Here is an 18,496-nt window from a genome sequence, read left to right as displayed (position 1 = left end):
TTTATTAAATATGGATTTTTAAAAAATTGACTTTTTTGATGTCTTTACTTGTGAATCACAAATTATTACAGTGAAATGAAATAAGAAATTGTCCTTTGGTTAAACTTGTCTCTTTTTGCTCCAAATATCAAACACTGATGATTGCTTGTATTATGATTGTTTTCCTTATAGTTGCTGTTGATCATGGATGATTTTGTACGTAACAAATTAACTGAATGGGGCCTCAGCAAATATATCCAAACATTCAAAGGTAAAGTATTTCAGTGGTTATCTGTTGGGAACAGATGTTATTGTTTTGGTGTTGGCTCCGAACTGGCATAACATGACAAGTATGACATGGAGCATCATATGTTAGAAGCAAGGTTTTAAAATCCTTAATTCAAAACTAACAGAGGTTGAAACCAGTTAGGTGAACACAAAGGCAACATTACCCAGGTATCAGACAATGAAAAAAAATCTCAGAATCAGGGAGGGGTTCAGGCAAGCAGGATGAAGAAAACAGGATAATGAACGCTGGACAGTCTTGACGGAGAGCAAGATGAAGTGGGCCAGTATAAGTACTTATTAAATGTTTTATGACTCACTATGTTTCTTCCATTTATATTTTTTTGTTTTGTGAGTGGCATACATGGACTACAACTTGCATTTTTGTTTTACTACCCTTTGTTGTATAAATGTAAATAAATGAGCCTTATGTTGCACTGAGGTCAGATGATGAAACTGCCAGGAGCAGGGTTAAGAGAGGCCAGGAGGGTGTGGCTGGGTCTGTGGTGAGGGGAAAAAAAACTGGCAGAATATGTGACAATGGTGACAATTATACACGATTGATATGACTGACTAATACTGAGACATCTACTACAGACACTTAATAAACTTGAGAGCAGCACTGAAATCAAGACTGAAAAGTGACAAATGCTTAAAATACAATCAAATAAATTAACAATCAGCTCAAACAAAAATTATGTTTGTTCTGTGAGGCTGTAGCACTTTTAGAAAATGTTAGATGTATGATGTTTCACCTTTTATCAAAGAATTTCTGCAGCAATGGAAAAAATTCTCATTTCTGTATCGCTAAAATTCACATGAATAATTTTGGATTACAGATGAAGACATTAATGAGGAAAGTTTTTTCTGCCTTGATGATCAAGACGTTATTGCTAAATTGATACCACAAGTGGGACCAATGCTAATATTCAAGAGAAGATTCAAGTTATTAAAGGTAATGTTCTGCACTGTGAAAATATTTTACTGTATTCATTCTCATTAATCTTACTTGCATATGTTTTTTATTCCTGACAGGAGCATCAACACGTTTTAATGATGCCTAGAGGGTTATAATACTTATAAAGTTGTCTATAGTCTAAGTGTAAGTCTAAACTGTATAACATTTTGGTTTTCAACTATTTCTTTGGTCACCAGGGAGGAGAAAACACAACAAACCAGGAAAAAAAGGATTCTCCTGCTCAAGTAAGTTACTGAAACTACAGTTTAATACAATTTTTTTATCTTCTAAGGCATTTATCACAATCACATATGTTGACATTTTTTATGTCTGCTAAACATGGCTTTCATCTTAGACTGTTATTTATATTTGCAGTTGCAACAGATGCCTGAAGAAGCAGCTGAATCAGATCAGGTAAAGATCACACTGGATTTCACAGGAATGTAATCACTGAACATGCCTCTCCTCATGCTTATGCAACAAAGTTACTGAATTGTTACTGAGGCAAAGTCATTGTTGACTTAGGAAGTGAACAAGTGATCACTTGTTATTCCCTTCCTGGTCTCTACTTCCCAGCGTTTTGTAAGGCTCATCCCAGATTGGCTGGAACACAAATACATATATTGTTGTGTGAATTGTGAACATTCTTATTCATTCTCAGGTTTTGCCATCCACCAGTGTCACAAAGGATAAAGGTGAGATATACATCATATTATTTATTACATGAAGAAGGTAGAGGTATCTTCAAGTTTTGACTAAACCAGGTCTTAATATCTTAAGAGGAACAATTAACAAACTTTGATTTTGTATGTAAAACAATAAGGAAAGAGGAAGCTGGATCTTCAGGGCGAGTCCAGTAAATGGCATTCACCACCTACTAAACGCAAACGTGACAGTGGACCAGGATCATACTCAGGTATTTAGATTACTTTATAAACAGTTAAAACATACTTTTACTAAAAAGACCACACCGAGTTTTACTGTTTAAAGTAGTTTATTTAAATTGTTGGGAAATTTTGGAGAGGATAGTAAAGAGGGGTCGGGGTGATTGGATGAGGGAAAGGGGTCGAGGTTGGTGGAGGGGGGGTTTGAATGGGGCTGCTGATTTGCCGAACCGTCGAAGAACCTTGGGGGGTGGTTGAGACTCACAGTGGAGGTACGTCTCCATGGGCGCTCGTCCTAATAGGCGTGGCTTCATCTTCCCCCCAGTGGTTCCTGTGCTGGATGGCCCGGGTCTGTAGCATCTTCTTGCCGTGGGATGGCGATGTCGAAGGCTTGGCTGCCCATGATCCTGAAAGGATAGCGGAGAAAGAGAAGGTCTTGGGGGGAGGGTTATAAGAACTTGAGACGAATAGGAGAGATGGGTTGGAACGCTCATCAGCCGGGGGGGTGTAGTACGGTAGTCAACTCCGTGAGCAGGGGGACGGACAGACGCTCATCACCGTCGGCCGGGGGCTCCTCGCCGTCAACGGGCGGCTGGGCGCTTCTTTTACAAAAAGACCGCGGCAGCCCACAAACACTCGCTATAAAGCAGCTAACATTGAAAATGAGTATAGCGGCGTAGCGCTGTTCCACCGTCTGGGGAGAACCCTATGTGTCGCTAATGTTTTTTTTGTTTTTGTTTTTTTTTTGCACGTGACGCCATGAAAATTACAATTGCAAAACCCGACCCGCGCTCTCTAGGCGTCCGACCCGATCCGACACAGAACATTATTTTTCACCCGTTTCATCCAAATTGTGCGGGTCACCCGTCGGGTACCCGACCCATGCAGGACTCTGGATCGGTTCAACCCAGACAACCTTTGATCCTGTGATAAGTGGCCATAGCACAAGTCTGATGATACACGTCTAAGGCATCCTAAATCAACTCGGCAGATAAAGTACGCTTAACCTCTACATTATTATTATTATTATTATTATTATTATTATTATCATTATTGTTGTTATTACTTTTCTCCTTCTTTGTATTGTAATTAGTCCCCCCAGGAATCTGCAGAGAAAAAGTTTAAATTCCGCGGAGAGCAATTTTGATTCTGTGGAGAGCAATTCTTGATTCTGTGGAGAGCAATTCTTGATTCCGCGGCTTGAAAGTTAAAACTCTGCAAGCATAAAAAAACATACTTTCTTTTAAAAAACATACTTTTTTAATATAATAATGAATTAAGTATTCTCTTATGAAATTAATTGCAATACCAGAACACTGTAAAACATTGTGGAACCTACTATTACTGGTTTTAAAATCATCAACATCAACATTTTCTTTGTCCCTGTTGGGCAGATTTATTTGCAACATAAAAAGTGCAAAACTTTTCACCAAACTATGGGTGAAGGTTTAGGAACTAGCAGTGAAACCAGTTCTTCTGAAGTTCTGGTGTCACTGCAGGAGAGCTGGTGTCAGTGAACACAGAACCAGACTGAGCTGCTCGTCAGAACATTTCTCTACACATTGAGTCAGCCTTCCTGTGGTGGAGCAGTTCAAACTGTGACTGTACATTCAGAGCTGCGACACGTTTGTTTGACGATGATTCAGGTGTTCTTCACTCACCTGGTGGATGGAAACTTGAGTCTGTCGCTTCACTGCACGTTGATAATGAAGTTATTTTCATTATCAACGTGTACTTCTACTGTGAGTCTAGAGCCCAGTCTATCTGACAGCAACATGTAGCGGCTGGGATGAAAACTACATGCAAAATGTGATATTCCGCGGAGGGTCTTTGAATCCGCGGACGGCCGAGAAATCTGCGGTGAATTCCGCGATCGCGGAATCGCGGATTCCTGGGGGGACTATGTAATGTCCTCATTGTACATGACTGTTTACTGGATACACTAATGCATTCTTCATTTCTTCTGAATAGTTCTTTGCTCATGTTCTTTCAGAAGAATTCTTACTGTCTGATGTGAAAACCATCATGAGGTTTGTCCAACAGAGGCTACCTAACCAAGACAACAGGCTCAATAATTTCCTGAAGTAAGTATTTTAAGTTTTCTAGTATATTCAATTCCTTGTTGTATGAGCCATGTTCTAATTTTGAACAGGGGCCAGTTTCATTTAGAGATTTTTGACTGGTCCTTAGTCTTGAGCCAGTCTTAAGATTAGTCAAATGCAAGTTAAACAGTCTTATAAGAATAAATACTGACAAATGTGGATTCGATATTAGAATCTGTATTATCATTGCAGATGTTCATATCCATGCACATGACTGTAGACTCTCATGCTTGTTTGACAAACACTACAGTGCTCAGACCTACTGTAATGAAACAGTCCTAAGGCCCCCCCCCCCCCCCCCCCCCCCCCCCCACACTGCCCAGACTCAAACCAACATCCAACTGCCTTTATCCGACCACTCTGTTGCCTCTTGTCTGACCCGTTCGGCAGAAAAGTTGCATTGAACACACCGCTTCGACGTGCTGTCTACTCCACAGTAGCGTGTATGTTCTGCGCTTGCGCGAGATGCAATAAGGGGGTGGCGCTACATGAAAACAGGAAATGACGTAACGGAGTGCATAGAAAAACAAAGTGCACACAGTATTCCGCCCCTCCCACACAATGCGCTGATTCGCTATTACACCGCCAATCAGAATGGTCATACAGCTAGCACACAACCAGTTAGAGAATCCAATGGCTCAGACGGCCAACGGCCTACCTCCTCAGACTTCGCATGTTGAATCGGAGCAGACAACGTCCGTGCGGCTCCGAAAGCTTCCAACGCATCTGAACACACCGAACAGATTTGTTCCCAACCTCGTCCGAGTCTCCCCAAACGCTTCAGACGTCCAATGGTTGGGCAAGTGTGTTCCTGCCTTTAAAGAGTGCCCCGTAGCTTGATTGGTAGTGTGCACCCCATAGACAGCGGCTGTGTCCTGTAACAGTGTCCTGGGGTCCAAATACCCACCCTGTGGCTCTTTGTTGCATGTCATCCCCACTCACTCTCTCCTCCCATCTCTTGTCACTCTTTCTTGTCCTAACACAGGTAAACCATGAAGAGGCAAAACAATAAAAACATTTAAAAAGACATTTCACATCCCTCATGCATTATGACATTGATTCAGCTTTTATACACACATACTGACATACACTTAAACATCACTGTCCCTGCTCAGACATTTGAGAATAGAACTCATGTCTATACACTGGACCACAAGATAACCAGTTTGAATCCTGACAGTTGGTAACGCAGTGGGAAGCAGTTTCTGTATTTTCAGCAATGGTTATTGTAACATTCACACTGTGTTTTCAGCAAGAAATGCATTTTGTAGTTATCTTTCTGTATGTTTTTTGGCACATTTCAGCTCCTGTGTGCTTTGAGTAACAGAGACCATTCAACAATTAAAAAGTTCAGCTCTTTCACATAATCACAAGGTTGGTGGTTCAAATCCCAACTCTGGCTACTGCTACAGCCTTTACTATTACTACTGCTACTGCTGCTGCTACTAATAGCCTGCTGGTACTACCTCTACTCGTGCTACTACACCTGCTACTACTACTACTACTGGTTGTCCTACAATTAATAACAACTAGGACTGTTGTTGCTGAGGCCACATTAAGAAGCCACAGTATCTCAGCTCACTACAGGTCTCCACTACATTAAGATTTTATGGTACTAGATGTTTTTGATGGGGGTGTATGATTACTGTTCTCAATAAAATGTCCTTGAAACTGTGGATTTCTTACTGAAGGCAACATTTTCTGTGGGAATGAAGGGAGCTGAGCAGTCTGACTGTATCTAGAAGCAGTGAAGGTTTTAGGCTTTTAGTTGGACTAGACTTGCCTACTAAAACAGATTGCTGTCGAACAATCACACACATTTTTGTTTAAGTGTATGGAGCAAAAGTCACAGTGAGAGCACGGTGAGGGTTGACCACCCTTGTGAGAAATAATTATATTGATATGCATTTAACTTATGTAAGTCTATTTCCTCTCCTGTAGCTGTCATTTTGGTTTCCACCAAATCTTGAGGAAAACATCTGCTAAATGTCACATGTCCACCACCTACTAACAGCTGCATACAAGTAGTCATTAGAAATATTGTCAGTATAAAAAAAGTATTATAGCTGCTTTAAAATCTACTTGATTAGGCTGGTGTGAAGATGGATGTCTTCCAGATTATGACATATTATTTTAGTGTCTATGTATTTCCTCAATCAATTAACACATATTCAAACAAAATTTGAACTTAAATCTGTTGCAACAGGAATAAAATCAACGATTTGAAGACAGAGAAGAGGGTCCTGGTTGGTGTCTTTGGCAAAACTGGGGCTGGAAAGAGCTCTTTGATAAATGCTGTCATTGGAGAGAAGAACCTTCTGCCTTCAGGAAGCATCAGTGCATGTACCTCAGTCATGATTAAAGTGGAGGCCAACATGAAGAGCCCAAAGTATGAGGCGGACATTGAGTTCATTACAAAAGAGGTAAGATTAGTTGAATAAGTTTAGATTTACCTGACGCTAGATGAAAAATTACTGTTGTTAGATATGTTAAATGCCATTTAATTAAACCAAGTTAAACACAATAATTCATATTTTAGGAGTGGAAAGACGAGTTGTGGTCCTTGTTAAATTTCCTTGGGGATAATGCAGATCAGGGAAATGATCAGGACGAAGAGGAAGATTATCGTGACATTGATGAAAAACTGTTGGCAGTGTATGGAGAAGAATGGAGAAACAAATCTCCTGAAGACCTCATGGATAATAAATATTTTAAAGAAGTTCCAGAATTTCTCCAATCTAAGAGGAAGATTTTGACATGTGAATCAGTAAGTGAGATAAAATATTATGTATACATGGTTTATCTCATTTAAATGCTTTGATGATGTTCTTGGAACATCATAATTAATGTTGCTCCAGGACCATGATTTAAACTCCAACTACAAAGCCCATGTTTGCATTGAGATGTGGAAAAATTGGTTCAAGGTGCACTATGTTTTAATCCGAATAGAAAGATCTTCATTGACTGTTTTCTTATGCTAAACAAATTCCCTAAACAAACTGTTGGTTTTCATGACTGAATAATTTGAATAAACAAACTGTTTTTCTGTTCACTACCTCACCTGTCCTTTTCCCTCCTCACTCCACCTTTTCCTCATCCCACCATCAGTGTGTCTGTGTATATAGTCTTTGTTCTCCCTGAAGTCCTTGTCAGTTCCTTCTGTGTGTCTTGTTCCGTGTTGTTCCATTTTCTTGGTCCGTCATTCCTCTGTGCCTGTCTGCCTTCTCCTGTGTTGCCACCCTGCATTCTGCTCCAGTGTTTCCTTGTGTCTCTCGTTTGGCATGTTTCTGGTTTTGGTTTCTTGCCTCTCTTTTTTGATTTTAACTTTTAACTTTGCTTTTTCTTTGCACTACTTTGTCTTTTTGACTTGACTTGACTTTTGTCTTTAGCTTTTTGTGAATTATGGGTCCATTGGTTTTTGTATTCATTCAGCTTTTTACATTAAAACTCACTTTTTGTTCCCCCATTTCCTGCCTCCTGTGTGTGTCTGCATTTGAGTCCTCACCTTAGAGAATAGAGGACTCTCATCCAGGAGACTGGGGTTCATAACTGTCTGGAACATATTGTTATACTGTTCACTTATCATATCGGTAGATACACGTATATATGGTTAGAATTCAGCAACAGAGTTACTCTAGTAGTCACTTTGGTGGTGGCATTATACCGTGCACCACTGTATGAACCAGTACACACAGTAAGGAAAATCCCTGAGAATTTGTCTACCAGTATCTGAATGAATTTATGTAACTGCTTTCATTATTTTTTTGCAGGCTAAAGAGCTGTCTGCAAAATGTGCCAAATACACAAAAAATGACTCAAAAGACGGGGATGGTAAATTATTTGGTATTTCACGGTATGATAACTCTCCCGGCCCGGGGAGAGAGACATGCATCACAGTGCTCAGCTGCAGACACATCAGAGAGGTGATGAGATGCGACTCATCATGACTGACAGGCATCAAGGCCACTCAGCGTTACCTTACCGACCCGCCCCCAGGTATTTAATTCACAAAACGGGCCTGTGGCAATTCTGGACAGCTGTTTTTTTTTTTTTTTTTTTTTTTCCTTCATGGGCCCCTGATGGCGTCTGGACCCCGGTGCAGCTGCACCGGTTGCACCGCCGATACTTACGCCACTGAACAGAAGCATTTATCTAACGTACGAAAAATAAACCCGATCACTGAAGCATTATGGTTTCATTTCTTTAAATACTGAATCTGTTGTTTCATTTCAGGCTAGCAATACAGCAGATGTGTGGAAAGACCTTGAAGAAAAAATAAGTCATGGACTTGTAAAAGTCAAAAGACCCATTGAAGAGGCTTACGTAACTTTTGAAAAATGCCTGAGTGAGGGGGTTGAAAAATCAGAAAGCTCGTGTGACAAAGTGTTAAAGTCCATCTTACAACCTGTACGTATTTCAAACATTGTTACTTCAAAAGAACTGATTTTGGTCTTTGTGTGAATATGTTAACTGTCTTTTCATTTTTTCTGTTTTGTTTCAGAGAGGAGTATCTCTTTGTTACAGCACATTGAAGTGTGTGGTTGAAAACGGTGGCGTCCACAAACCAAAAAAAAAGAAAAAGAAACCAATAAACCTCAATGTCAAGTTAGCTTCATGCCTGACTGACAGCATTGATGAGGAATTCAAGAAGACCTTTCCGTAAGAAATGAATTAATTAGGGTATAAAAGACTATGTAGAATTCTGTAGAGATTCTTCAATATACAGTTAATATAAACTATGTGGGAAAATACACATGTACAAATTTCCCTGCTGAAACCCAAACTTGTCACTGACAATTTGTGAAATTTGTCAACATGTTTCAGGAATGAGAGAAAATGTGGAGCATTCAATGGGGTCATCAATACATTTTCCCTTGACACTGAGGGGCTGATTCAGAAATACAAAGATGTTGAACTGCAACTGACATTTCTCAAGACAGAGGTAAAATATGAAAACAATACCATCCTATTCAGTAGTCCAATGTCAAGTTGTTTGTCCAGGAAAAACATCAATCTAACTATCATCTATTCACTGCATTGCTTTGTAAGTTACACAGAATTGGATACTGAGATGAAACAACGTACAGGGACCAATTCCAGATCTTATCCAGTGCCTTGGTCATGGGCACTGACAGGAGAATAACTCTAATGTACATGTTTTGATGGTGGGTGATGGTGGTGGGGGAAACTAGAGTACACAGAGAGAACATGCAAACTTGGCAGAGAAAGGCCCTGCCCCAGTGGGAATCCAACCCTTCCTACTGTGAGGTGACCTTACTAAAGGGGCGTTCAGACCAAACGCAATAGACACGAATTGAGCGGCAACTCTACATTGAAAATCAATGGAAATGGCGCGATTCAGGCGGCGGCGGTGTGAATGGAGTGTCTAGCACGGCGAGACGTGGCGCGAATGAAGCGTCTGAAGCATCTGGGGTGTCGGGAGCGTCTGAAGCGGTGTGTCTGAAGCGACGCGAATAAAGTTGAAAATATCGAACTTTTCAGGCGGCATCGTGCCGCGACATCCAATCAGCGACGAGTTCAAGCCGACGACTTCACTTCCCTCACATACGGTTGTTTACACTCAGACCAACATGGAGGAGAAGCTAATTGTAGCTGTGTGTGGGCACCGACCCAAGCTAACAGGTCCTCAAACTGGGCTCCGGTCAGCCTGAGGTACTGCTGGAACCGGTTGTCATCCAGACGGAGCTACTGGAGGAGACAGTGAAATTCTCCCAGCTCCGTGCGTCTCCGGAGGACTTCATGAACCCAGACACGACGGCGGGTGGTTTTCCGGCGTTTCTGGGACTTGTACAGCAGGTACAGTGCAGCAACGGTGGTGATATCAGCCATGATCGACGTGGAAAGAGAGCGGGTTGAGAAATACCGGTTCAAAAATGAGCGGGCAAGCGCTTCGTCTTTTTTTCTCCCTGAGCGTCAAGCGCGTCAAGTGCAAATGACGCGAATAGTCCTAAATGATCAAGCGGCGCGATACAAGCATCTCAAGCGATTGTATTCGCGTCTGTCGCGTTCGGTCTGAACGCCCCATAACAGATAAAAAACGCTGATTGCTAAAGGTCCTGCTATGAAAGTCAGTTAAATAGATAAATAAAACAATTAATACATTCTTTTTAAGAATAAAAAGGAAAAAATAAACCATATTACAACAATAACTGGTCAGACCACACCCATCTTCTTATTTTGATGTTAACTGCACACCTGTAAAGTATCATGACAGCACCTTGCACGGTTGTGACACTATCGTGCTTACAAAGATCTCTTTACAGACAGAAACTCCAGCTAAAAAACTAAAAATCACTTTTTTATGGTAGTTCTGTTGCAATAGTTGTCTCCAGGAAAATATTTTGCGATGATGACAAAATGACATACACGCACACATTCCACAAGGTGAAAACATTATAAAATACTGTGCACTGTATTGTTTTTTTCTTTAAGGAAGAAAAAGTAAAGATGAGACTCAACGAAAGCATCCGGGAGTGCAAGAAACTAGTCTACAATAGTCTGACAAAAATAATCGAGGAAAACATGAAGGACTGCTATCAAAGTAAGATTAGAAATCATGACATATACAACCTAGTAGTATAAAAATACACATAAACATCATCATAATAGTGCAGAAAATGTAGTTGAGAACATATTTCTGTTTTATTGCAGAAGCAGCAGGATTTAGAGGAAAGGACTCACTGAAAAATATGAGGGACACTATCAAGCAGCATGTACATTCTTCAAAGAACACCATGTTCAAGCAGGCTAAAGATGTCATGTTGGGCCGGCTGAGAAAGTTGAAGGTTTGTCACATTCTATCAAATCCAGTGATGATGTAGTCACACATCGTCAGGCACATCTTTCTTGGTATTGTGGTTTTTTTTAGTTTTTGCTTTGCTCAGTCTGAACACAAATGTAGACAGTCAATTCACATAGGGTTCAGTTTAATATTAAACACTGTTCGACAGTTTGACTGATAACAAAGTTTCTAATGTTGAATTAGGGTTACATCTTGAAAGAACTGAAGGAAACGATGCGGAAATCAATCATGATGTCACTCAAGACAGATGATTACTCACTCCCAGGTAAAGGAGTTTTATCAAAGTAAAAAAAAGACTCCAAATGTCAATACTGTAAACGTTTATTGAAATGAATGTCAAGAAACTTACAATAGTTGTATTGATAGTGCACTTGTTGTAAACAAAATGATTTTTATTCTTATTGTTGTTGTTTTAGATTTCACAGTGGAACTTGCAGAAGTGAAAAAACATTACAATGACTTGATGAAAAAGCCAAGAAGAAGAAACACCACAGAACTTGTGTCAACATGTTCACATGATGCACTGATAAAGTAAAGTTTAAAAAAATGACAGTCTCTAAAAATACCTTAAATGTTTGTTGAAATGTTGAAATTAATGTCAAGAAACTGCCAATAGTGTTATTGATAGTGCAGTTGTTGTGAACACAATGTTTTGTTTTTTCTTTGGATTTTATTTAGATTTCACAGTGGAACCTGCAAAAGTGAAAAAAAAACCACAACAATGACTTGAAGAAAAGCCAAGAAGAGAAAACATCACAAATTTGGTAAAACTTTTGTTAAAATTTTCACATGATGCGCTGATTCTGACCTGTTTTAAATAAAGCAAACAATGTATTTACTTACAGTAATAGCTGATTACTGTTCAATGTCACAACCTTGCTTGTTTCTCTGGTTGATGTCTCAGGTTTGGCCTGACTACTAACCAAATGTCCCTGCAGATCTGATTTGAGATGTGAGGCCTGTGAGATTTGGTCTCAACCATTTTTAACAAAATGTCATCCCTGTTCACTCTGAGAGTTGCTATGGTATGTTTGTGAGTTAACTTAAATTACAGTCAGTTTTCCTGAATAGGACGTTCTCATTTTTTATTAATTAAAGAGCAGAGGCAGACAGAACATGTGTATGCATCACAGCAAAGTTCCTCAGTCAGATATAAACCAGGCACATTGTGGTTTCATTGTACAGTTCTTCCAGAATTTTTTTCTGGAAGTTTTTCTGGAGTTTTTTTGTGATTGTTGCAGGCAAAAATCCTTGATTATGCGGCATGTTTTCTTAAAAAATGCGATGGAATATGTGGGATAATTATGCAATTTTATGCAATGAAATTGTGGGAACTTGCAAAACTGCGGTTTGATGAAAAAGAGAAAAAAAATTGATTCCCCCAACACCATGTTCTCACTAGGCTACTAACATAATGAAAAGAGTCATTACTTATTACTTCCTATGATAAGCAAGCATACTACATCACAGAAAGTGCTGAGAATATTTAAGTTCTCATCTTGTTTTATTTCAGACCTTAATAAACACGTGGCTCAAACTTACAAAACATTGATGAGTCAGACAAGTTCTGTAGCTTTACAAAAGGAATATGCTACAACGTCTGTAAAAATGAATAAATAAAATATAAGAAAAATAAAATGTGTGCTTCCTGTTTTACAGAGGTAGCGATACAAAACAGACATCTTCTGTTAAAATAAGTGCTTCCAATGCACAAAGTGCAATCTCTTACTGTAACGTAAATTTACATACTACTAATATACTTACAACTGTAAGGTTTTTGGAACTAGTATGATTTTTTGTTGGCAAATGAGACTGATTTGCGGGCTTCATCATGGCTTCATCGCGGGGTTTGCAGCTTTTCGATGATGTTCACGTCGCGTAATTACGTCACTTCATAACGTTCCCATGGCAACAGGGGAAAATGGCTGCTCCTGTGTGAAGTAAACGCAACGTTTTTCAACTTTGTTTTCTGGAGGGACTGATTATACTGGTCGTAACCACCACACCATTATGATGCAGAGACTATTCGTTTTTAATTTTGTCTCCTTGAGTATATTTTATGTTATTCATTCATGTTTTTATTTTTTGAGTTTAGTAGTTAAGTTTTAGTTGAGTTTAATGGTTGACCGGGATCAATGCCCTGCAATGCGATATTTTAGTTATGGGTGTTTTCATTAAGTCTTGACCCTTGATTACAAGCTATATGTCAGAAATGAATAGATCTTGAATTACCCTTTTGTCTTAATGCTAGATAATTGTTTCTGTGTGTTCATATATGAGAAATAGAGAGAACTAGATGATAGTGATAAACAAGTTGGTTGTTTTATTTCGGATTTTAAATGCATAAATGTACAGACAAGTGACAAAGGGAAACCTGAATGAATGAGTGGAGATACATGACAAATACAGATGCTTTCATACAGGACTCAAGGGGTCATTTGATGTTTTTATGAGAATGAAAATGATGTGAATCAATTGAACACCTGTGGGAGACGGTTTGAGACATCCTTTAAAGTGTCACCAATCGTTTTTTGATTTTGTATACTGTTCAATAAAGTTCTTCTGAGTGAAAATGCCACTGGTTTGGCTTCTTTGACGTCAGTGTTGTCATTAAAGCACCCAAAAGCTGCTCAAGGTTCTCCGACATCTCTTTTGCAATGATTTTCAGCTGTTTTTCTGACGATAACTGCAGGTATTTGTTCAGACTTGCAATGGAACATGCTGACACATAGATGCCCATAAATAGGGATGGGCCTCAATTCTGCTTGTTCAGCCTAGTACCTTTATAAATCAGAGATAAAGAAAACTGTGATTTCTAAGAGGAAGAACCATATATCAGTGACATGATATCAGGCAACCACTTTGACAGTAAAACACTCTGTGTTTAACAGGTGGTGGATCTCATATTCTTTAAGGTTAATTCCTCTTCAGGATAAATAGTTTGCGTCTTTTTGCATGGCTTTGTCTGTTTTTTAGTGTATGCAAATCATGAGTGATGTGAACACGTGGTAGGAGCAATTTTCATAAAGAAATGACTTTACTGAATAAAGTTAAGCCTTCTGATAGGTTCGGAAGTGTGATTTGCAAAACAATACTAATAACACAGTACAACACAGTAACAATAATTCCATATGAAAGTGGTCAAATAAAAAGCAACTCTGTAAACTCCATCATCTCTAGCCCTATATCAACCATATCTAACCTGTTAATTTTTTTATTAAACATGTCCGTATGGTCTTTCATTTACCAACAGATTAAAAGAAGAGCCCAAACAAAATATGTTTCACTTTTGTTTTTTAGTTTCACAGTGAGACAACAAATGAGAGAAGAAATCATCCCAAACCATGGTTGGTGTAAAATATTTTGCAGGTAATTATGTTAACAAATTATCACTGACTAAAGCAGGGAGATGGAACATGTAGCCATGAACAGTGTTGAGAATCATTAGTGTTGTTTAAAGAATATTTTTCCATGCTGAGCTTTCTAACTATGATCAGTTCATGTGTGATGACTGTGGCTGACTGGGTAAGGCTTCAGGTTAGATCCTCCTCAGGACAAATGATCAGATAACGAAGTGAAACACGAGTAATACCAGTGACATGAGTTCAGGCCAAAACTGACAAACGTTGTTATGAAACATACTGTGTTTAAAAGTAGCTCACTTTGTATGCCCTATGGGTTATTTCCACTTCAGCATAATGTTTTGAATTTTATTTGCATGAGTTTGTCTGTCTGCGTGCAACAGTGCTAACACTGCTGTAGATACAATGCACCAACAAGTTACAAGTATGAGGACACATATTAACTATTTAAGCACACAAATGGCCTTAGAAAGAAAAGTTGAAAGTTGAAATGTGGTGAAGGTACTTTTTGGTAGGGAGTACTGAAGTTCAAAAAGAGAAAAAACCACCAAGATACTCCTCTGGTACAAATGTGAAAAAGCCTTTATTGAGATAGCGAATAAAGAATTATGAAAGAGTCATTGCAATAAAGATATTTAACCTTTGAGCCAGAACACTGCCTTCAATATTTATTTTTTCTTTTTGAACACAGTTTACTTTATTCTAACAAAAGTTGCAAAACAACTGAAGCTTCCTAATATGCAGTATATTAGCAGTGAAAATATCATTGCAACACTTGCAAAGTTTTTTTTATTTCTACATTGTAAAATCCAACCTTGACAGGACTTCTCACAGATCTGATACATTGATGAAGGTGCATTCTCTGGCAGCACTCTCAGGCTGTGTATTGGTCTCAACATGTTCCACAAACTAACCTCATGTGAACCATATCTAACCGGTTTATCCAGGCCTTTGTCTTATTCTTCTGGTCTTTCTGATGAAGCAGACCCATTGAACCATGTGATGTTACAGAAGTTCAAAAGTGGGAATGTAAGTACATCCTAATTCTCCAACACTATATTGTTACCATTGATTAATTAAATTACATATTCTGTTGCATAAATCAGAAATGTGTTTACACTGAGTTTTGGTTTATGTCAGCAGGGCTGGTTATGATTAAAGCTGTTATTGGTCTCTGTGGTTTTATTATTGAAGTGAAGCCCTGCTGTTTGTTGACATACTGCAGGTGTGGTTCTTGTGGGTAAACAGCAGTAAAGGCAACTGTTGGAGTGATCGGTCCTGTATATAAATGGCATCTCCAAATCAACTGATTGAGGACAATTTGTTAACTAATTCAACCTTTTCAATCTGTTAATCGCACTTAAAACAACAACATGTAATATTCTACATCATTGCTCCCCAAAAAAAAACACGTAAAGATATATTATGTAGAAATTATGCACTGAAATGTCTAAATACGACTCAACCTTTGTTTTATATTTTGTTGAGTTCTGTACTAACATTTTCCCAAATGTCTGCAACAGTGTTTAAACCCATGTTTTACTGAAGGTGATGAGGTACTTTTCATGTGGTTGCCTCTCACTACCGTCGGAATAGGGAAGTCTGTGCCTGATTTACATCAGATAGATTTTTATCAGCAGTGGCGGTTGTTAAATGGTGATTACATCAACAGTGAAGCCAATTTGACAGCAGGACCATTGTGGTCCACCAAACCTGATACATCGTTCCACAAAATACACCCCAAACATACAACCATCCATCAAAGACAGTCTTTGTACAAGTTGAAAGAACAGATAAACCTAAAACTGCTGCAGGGCTATGTGACATCATACTTGTTAAAAATTCTGCCTGTTGCTTTCTGACTGTGGAGATTGAGTAGCCAAACACTGGTCAGCAGAGGGAGCTATTCTCCCAGAGATGGAGACAGAACACAGTAGCTCACCTCCTGCAGGGAGGACACACAGTTCTTTGCCTCATGTTTTCATTTAAATATCTATATAAATATTTTATTGATGGGTTTTTTTTCATCCTATTTCAGCTACCTTGCTTATACAGCAACAAACAGTATTGTATATTAGACAACATCCAGTTGACAATACACAAACAGAGGGTTTATATGAGAACTGTCCAGCTCAATATTAAAGAGCTTTAACTGTATGTGAGCGTATTCTCATGTCACAGTCAAACTGAAGGGTTTTGTATTACGGCATCTTCTTTGAGCTTTATAGAGAGCTACAGCTCATTGGTCAGCAACGTCACTGTTTTGTTTTGCACTCACTGCTCTCATAGAGTTTCAGCTGCAGCAGACATTTGTTTTTAGCAAAAAGTCTGTAAAACACACTGTACAGTACCTGTTCAGCACCAAACGACAAAAAGACACAGTAAGTAAGCAGCTGGAAAACACAAGCCTTTGGGAAACATTCAAACATTAAACTTCATTTACTGATAGGTACTTGATTCCATTTCATTTTATGTACATTTTCCAGATTTAGTTTGATCACAGTCTCTATTTGATTCCACCATGTCATGTACTGTTCTAGTAGTTTATTTTCTTTCTATGATGAGCCTTCAATAAACTTAAATAAATAAACACTATCATTAGTGTATACAGGCTTGTAGAAACCAAACGCTGTGAAACAAAGAAAGAACTCTTGACGCCCTCTACACAATGTAGCTCATCTTTGTAGCATTAAGTCTGAATGTGAAGGGTTTAGATTCAGAATGCAAGATGATGATACCTCTCCCAACATTCAGTTTTAACCTAGATTCCTATTAGAGCAGTCTTCAGACAAATATTCAGATAAATAGAACTTAACTGATTCTTCGCTGTGATGAAAGTTCTTATCAACAAACTTCCCAGGCTCTGTTTGGTGACAGCCAGGTTGTATTGCTTTCTGAACCAATCTTGTTTATGCAAATTATATAGCAGCTTTGAATAAAGTAAATATTACATAGCCAGTTCCCCCACCCCCATGCGCTGCTGCCAGGAGAGAAAAACTGTATATGTTGTTAAGCGGTGTAATGACACTAATGACAGACAAGGAGGCTATGTAATACTGATGTCTGAACTTACTTCAGTCAAAGTGCATTGCATTACATTATAGTGCAAACCACTGCATTAAACTTTGCATTATACATAGATTAACAACAGCTGTCTACAGTTGGACCAGTTTCCTTAGAAAAAGACCACATTATATAATTAACCACTCTCTATGACTGCATGTGAAAATATGCAGGCAGGCAACATTACATTTATAAAGTTAATAATTACACATTTTATATTTTGTGTAGAAACCAATTTACATTTGAAATACATTAGAGTGTTATAACCTATGTTGAGGTCTCACCTGTAACTCCACCTGGCCTCTCCCTGAACTAGGCCTACAACCAGGCAAGATTGCTGCAGCATCCTAATGAAATAACACATGATGCCAGCCTGACATTGTATGATGCATTACCTACTGTACATAAGCAGTCAAATATATGCAGTAAAACATTTAGTATAGCACCATGTCAAATGTACCGGTAGCCCTGAATCGTCCCTAAATGAGCTACAACCTGGCCAGGGTTCCTCTGTCACCTGATAAATAAAATATTGATGCTATGAGCAGTGACACAGCACGACTCAAATCTCGAAGAAGATCGGTAGTATTCACCAGGCGTACTTTTAATATTACAACTAGCTAACACTTCAAATTCAATTAACCACCATGTCCTTATTCAAGTTCACCTGCTGCTGTGACCCTGCCACTCCACCCTGTCTGATAAGGGGGACGGGCTGTGTTGCTTCTTCTGTCACCTGACAAAGTAACAAATCAATCACCATTAAGAGTGAGAAAACGGTTGGAAACGATGTTTTGCATTCATAAGCGGTAGCCTATGAGGGGGGACTATTTTCCTTAGGTGACTTACACTTTGTTTGGTGAAATAGCTTCTAATGTCTTCTACCTTTCTTTTCTTACCCGACATGTGTTGCACGGGAACAGTGTCGACCTCCTCTCGTCAACACTGGCAAAGCCCGCAAGTGAAACAACTTCGACAGCCTACATGGAGCTTAGCCAATCAAAAAACAGACCTGTCTCAAAGACGTATTTGGGAGGCGG

At 39.0% G+C, this 18,496-nt stretch overlaps 1 protein-coding gene across 1 annotated transcript; it reads left to right on the top strand.

Annotated features, from left to right (window-relative positions):
* The first annotated feature begins 1,111 nt into the window (after nt 1-1,111).
* On the top strand, nt 1,112-12,480 carry LOC115575240 (nuclear GTPase SLIP-GC-like). Its single transcript, XM_030407110.1, has 17 exons — nt 1,112-1,219; nt 1,420-1,467; nt 1,598-1,636; nt 1,884-1,917; nt 2,046-2,138; nt 4,100-4,190; nt 6,415-6,631; nt 6,748-6,975; nt 7,979-8,061; nt 8,447-8,615; nt 8,710-8,867; nt 9,033-9,150; nt 10,662-10,770; nt 10,881-11,014; nt 11,215-11,296; nt 11,448-11,562; nt 11,710-12,480. Exons 1-17 carry the CDS (start codon nt 1,184-1,186, stop codon nt 11,759-11,761), a joined length of 1,806 nt encoding a protein of 601 aa, XP_030262970.1. The 5' UTR covers nt 1,112-1,183; the 3' UTR covers nt 11,762-12,480.
* Nucleotides 12,481-18,496: the final 6,016 nt, after the last annotated feature.

This window comes from Sparus aurata, chromosome 23 (genome assembly GCF_900880675.1).
Source record: "Sparus aurata chromosome 23, fSpaAur1.1, whole genome shotgun sequence".
Classification (NCBI taxonomy): Eukaryota; Metazoa; Chordata; class Actinopteri; order Spariformes; family Sparidae; genus Sparus; species Sparus aurata.
This window is presented reverse-complemented; position numbering and strand designations above follow the sequence as displayed.

Excerpts from the sequence above, each read along its gene's own strand:
- LOC115575240 (XM_030407110.1), top strand. The coding sequence starts at position 1,184 with ATGCTAATATTCAAGAGAAGATTCAAGTTATTAAAG. Across the intron at positions 1,637-1,883 it reads AAGCAGCTGAATCAGATCAG|GTTTTGCCATCCACCAGTGT; the intron begins GTAAAGATCACA and ends ATTCATTCTCAG. Across the intron at positions 9,151-10,661 it reads TGACATTTCTCAAGACAGAG|GAAGAAAAAGTAAAGATGAG; the intron begins GTAAAATATGAA and ends TTTTTCTTTAAG.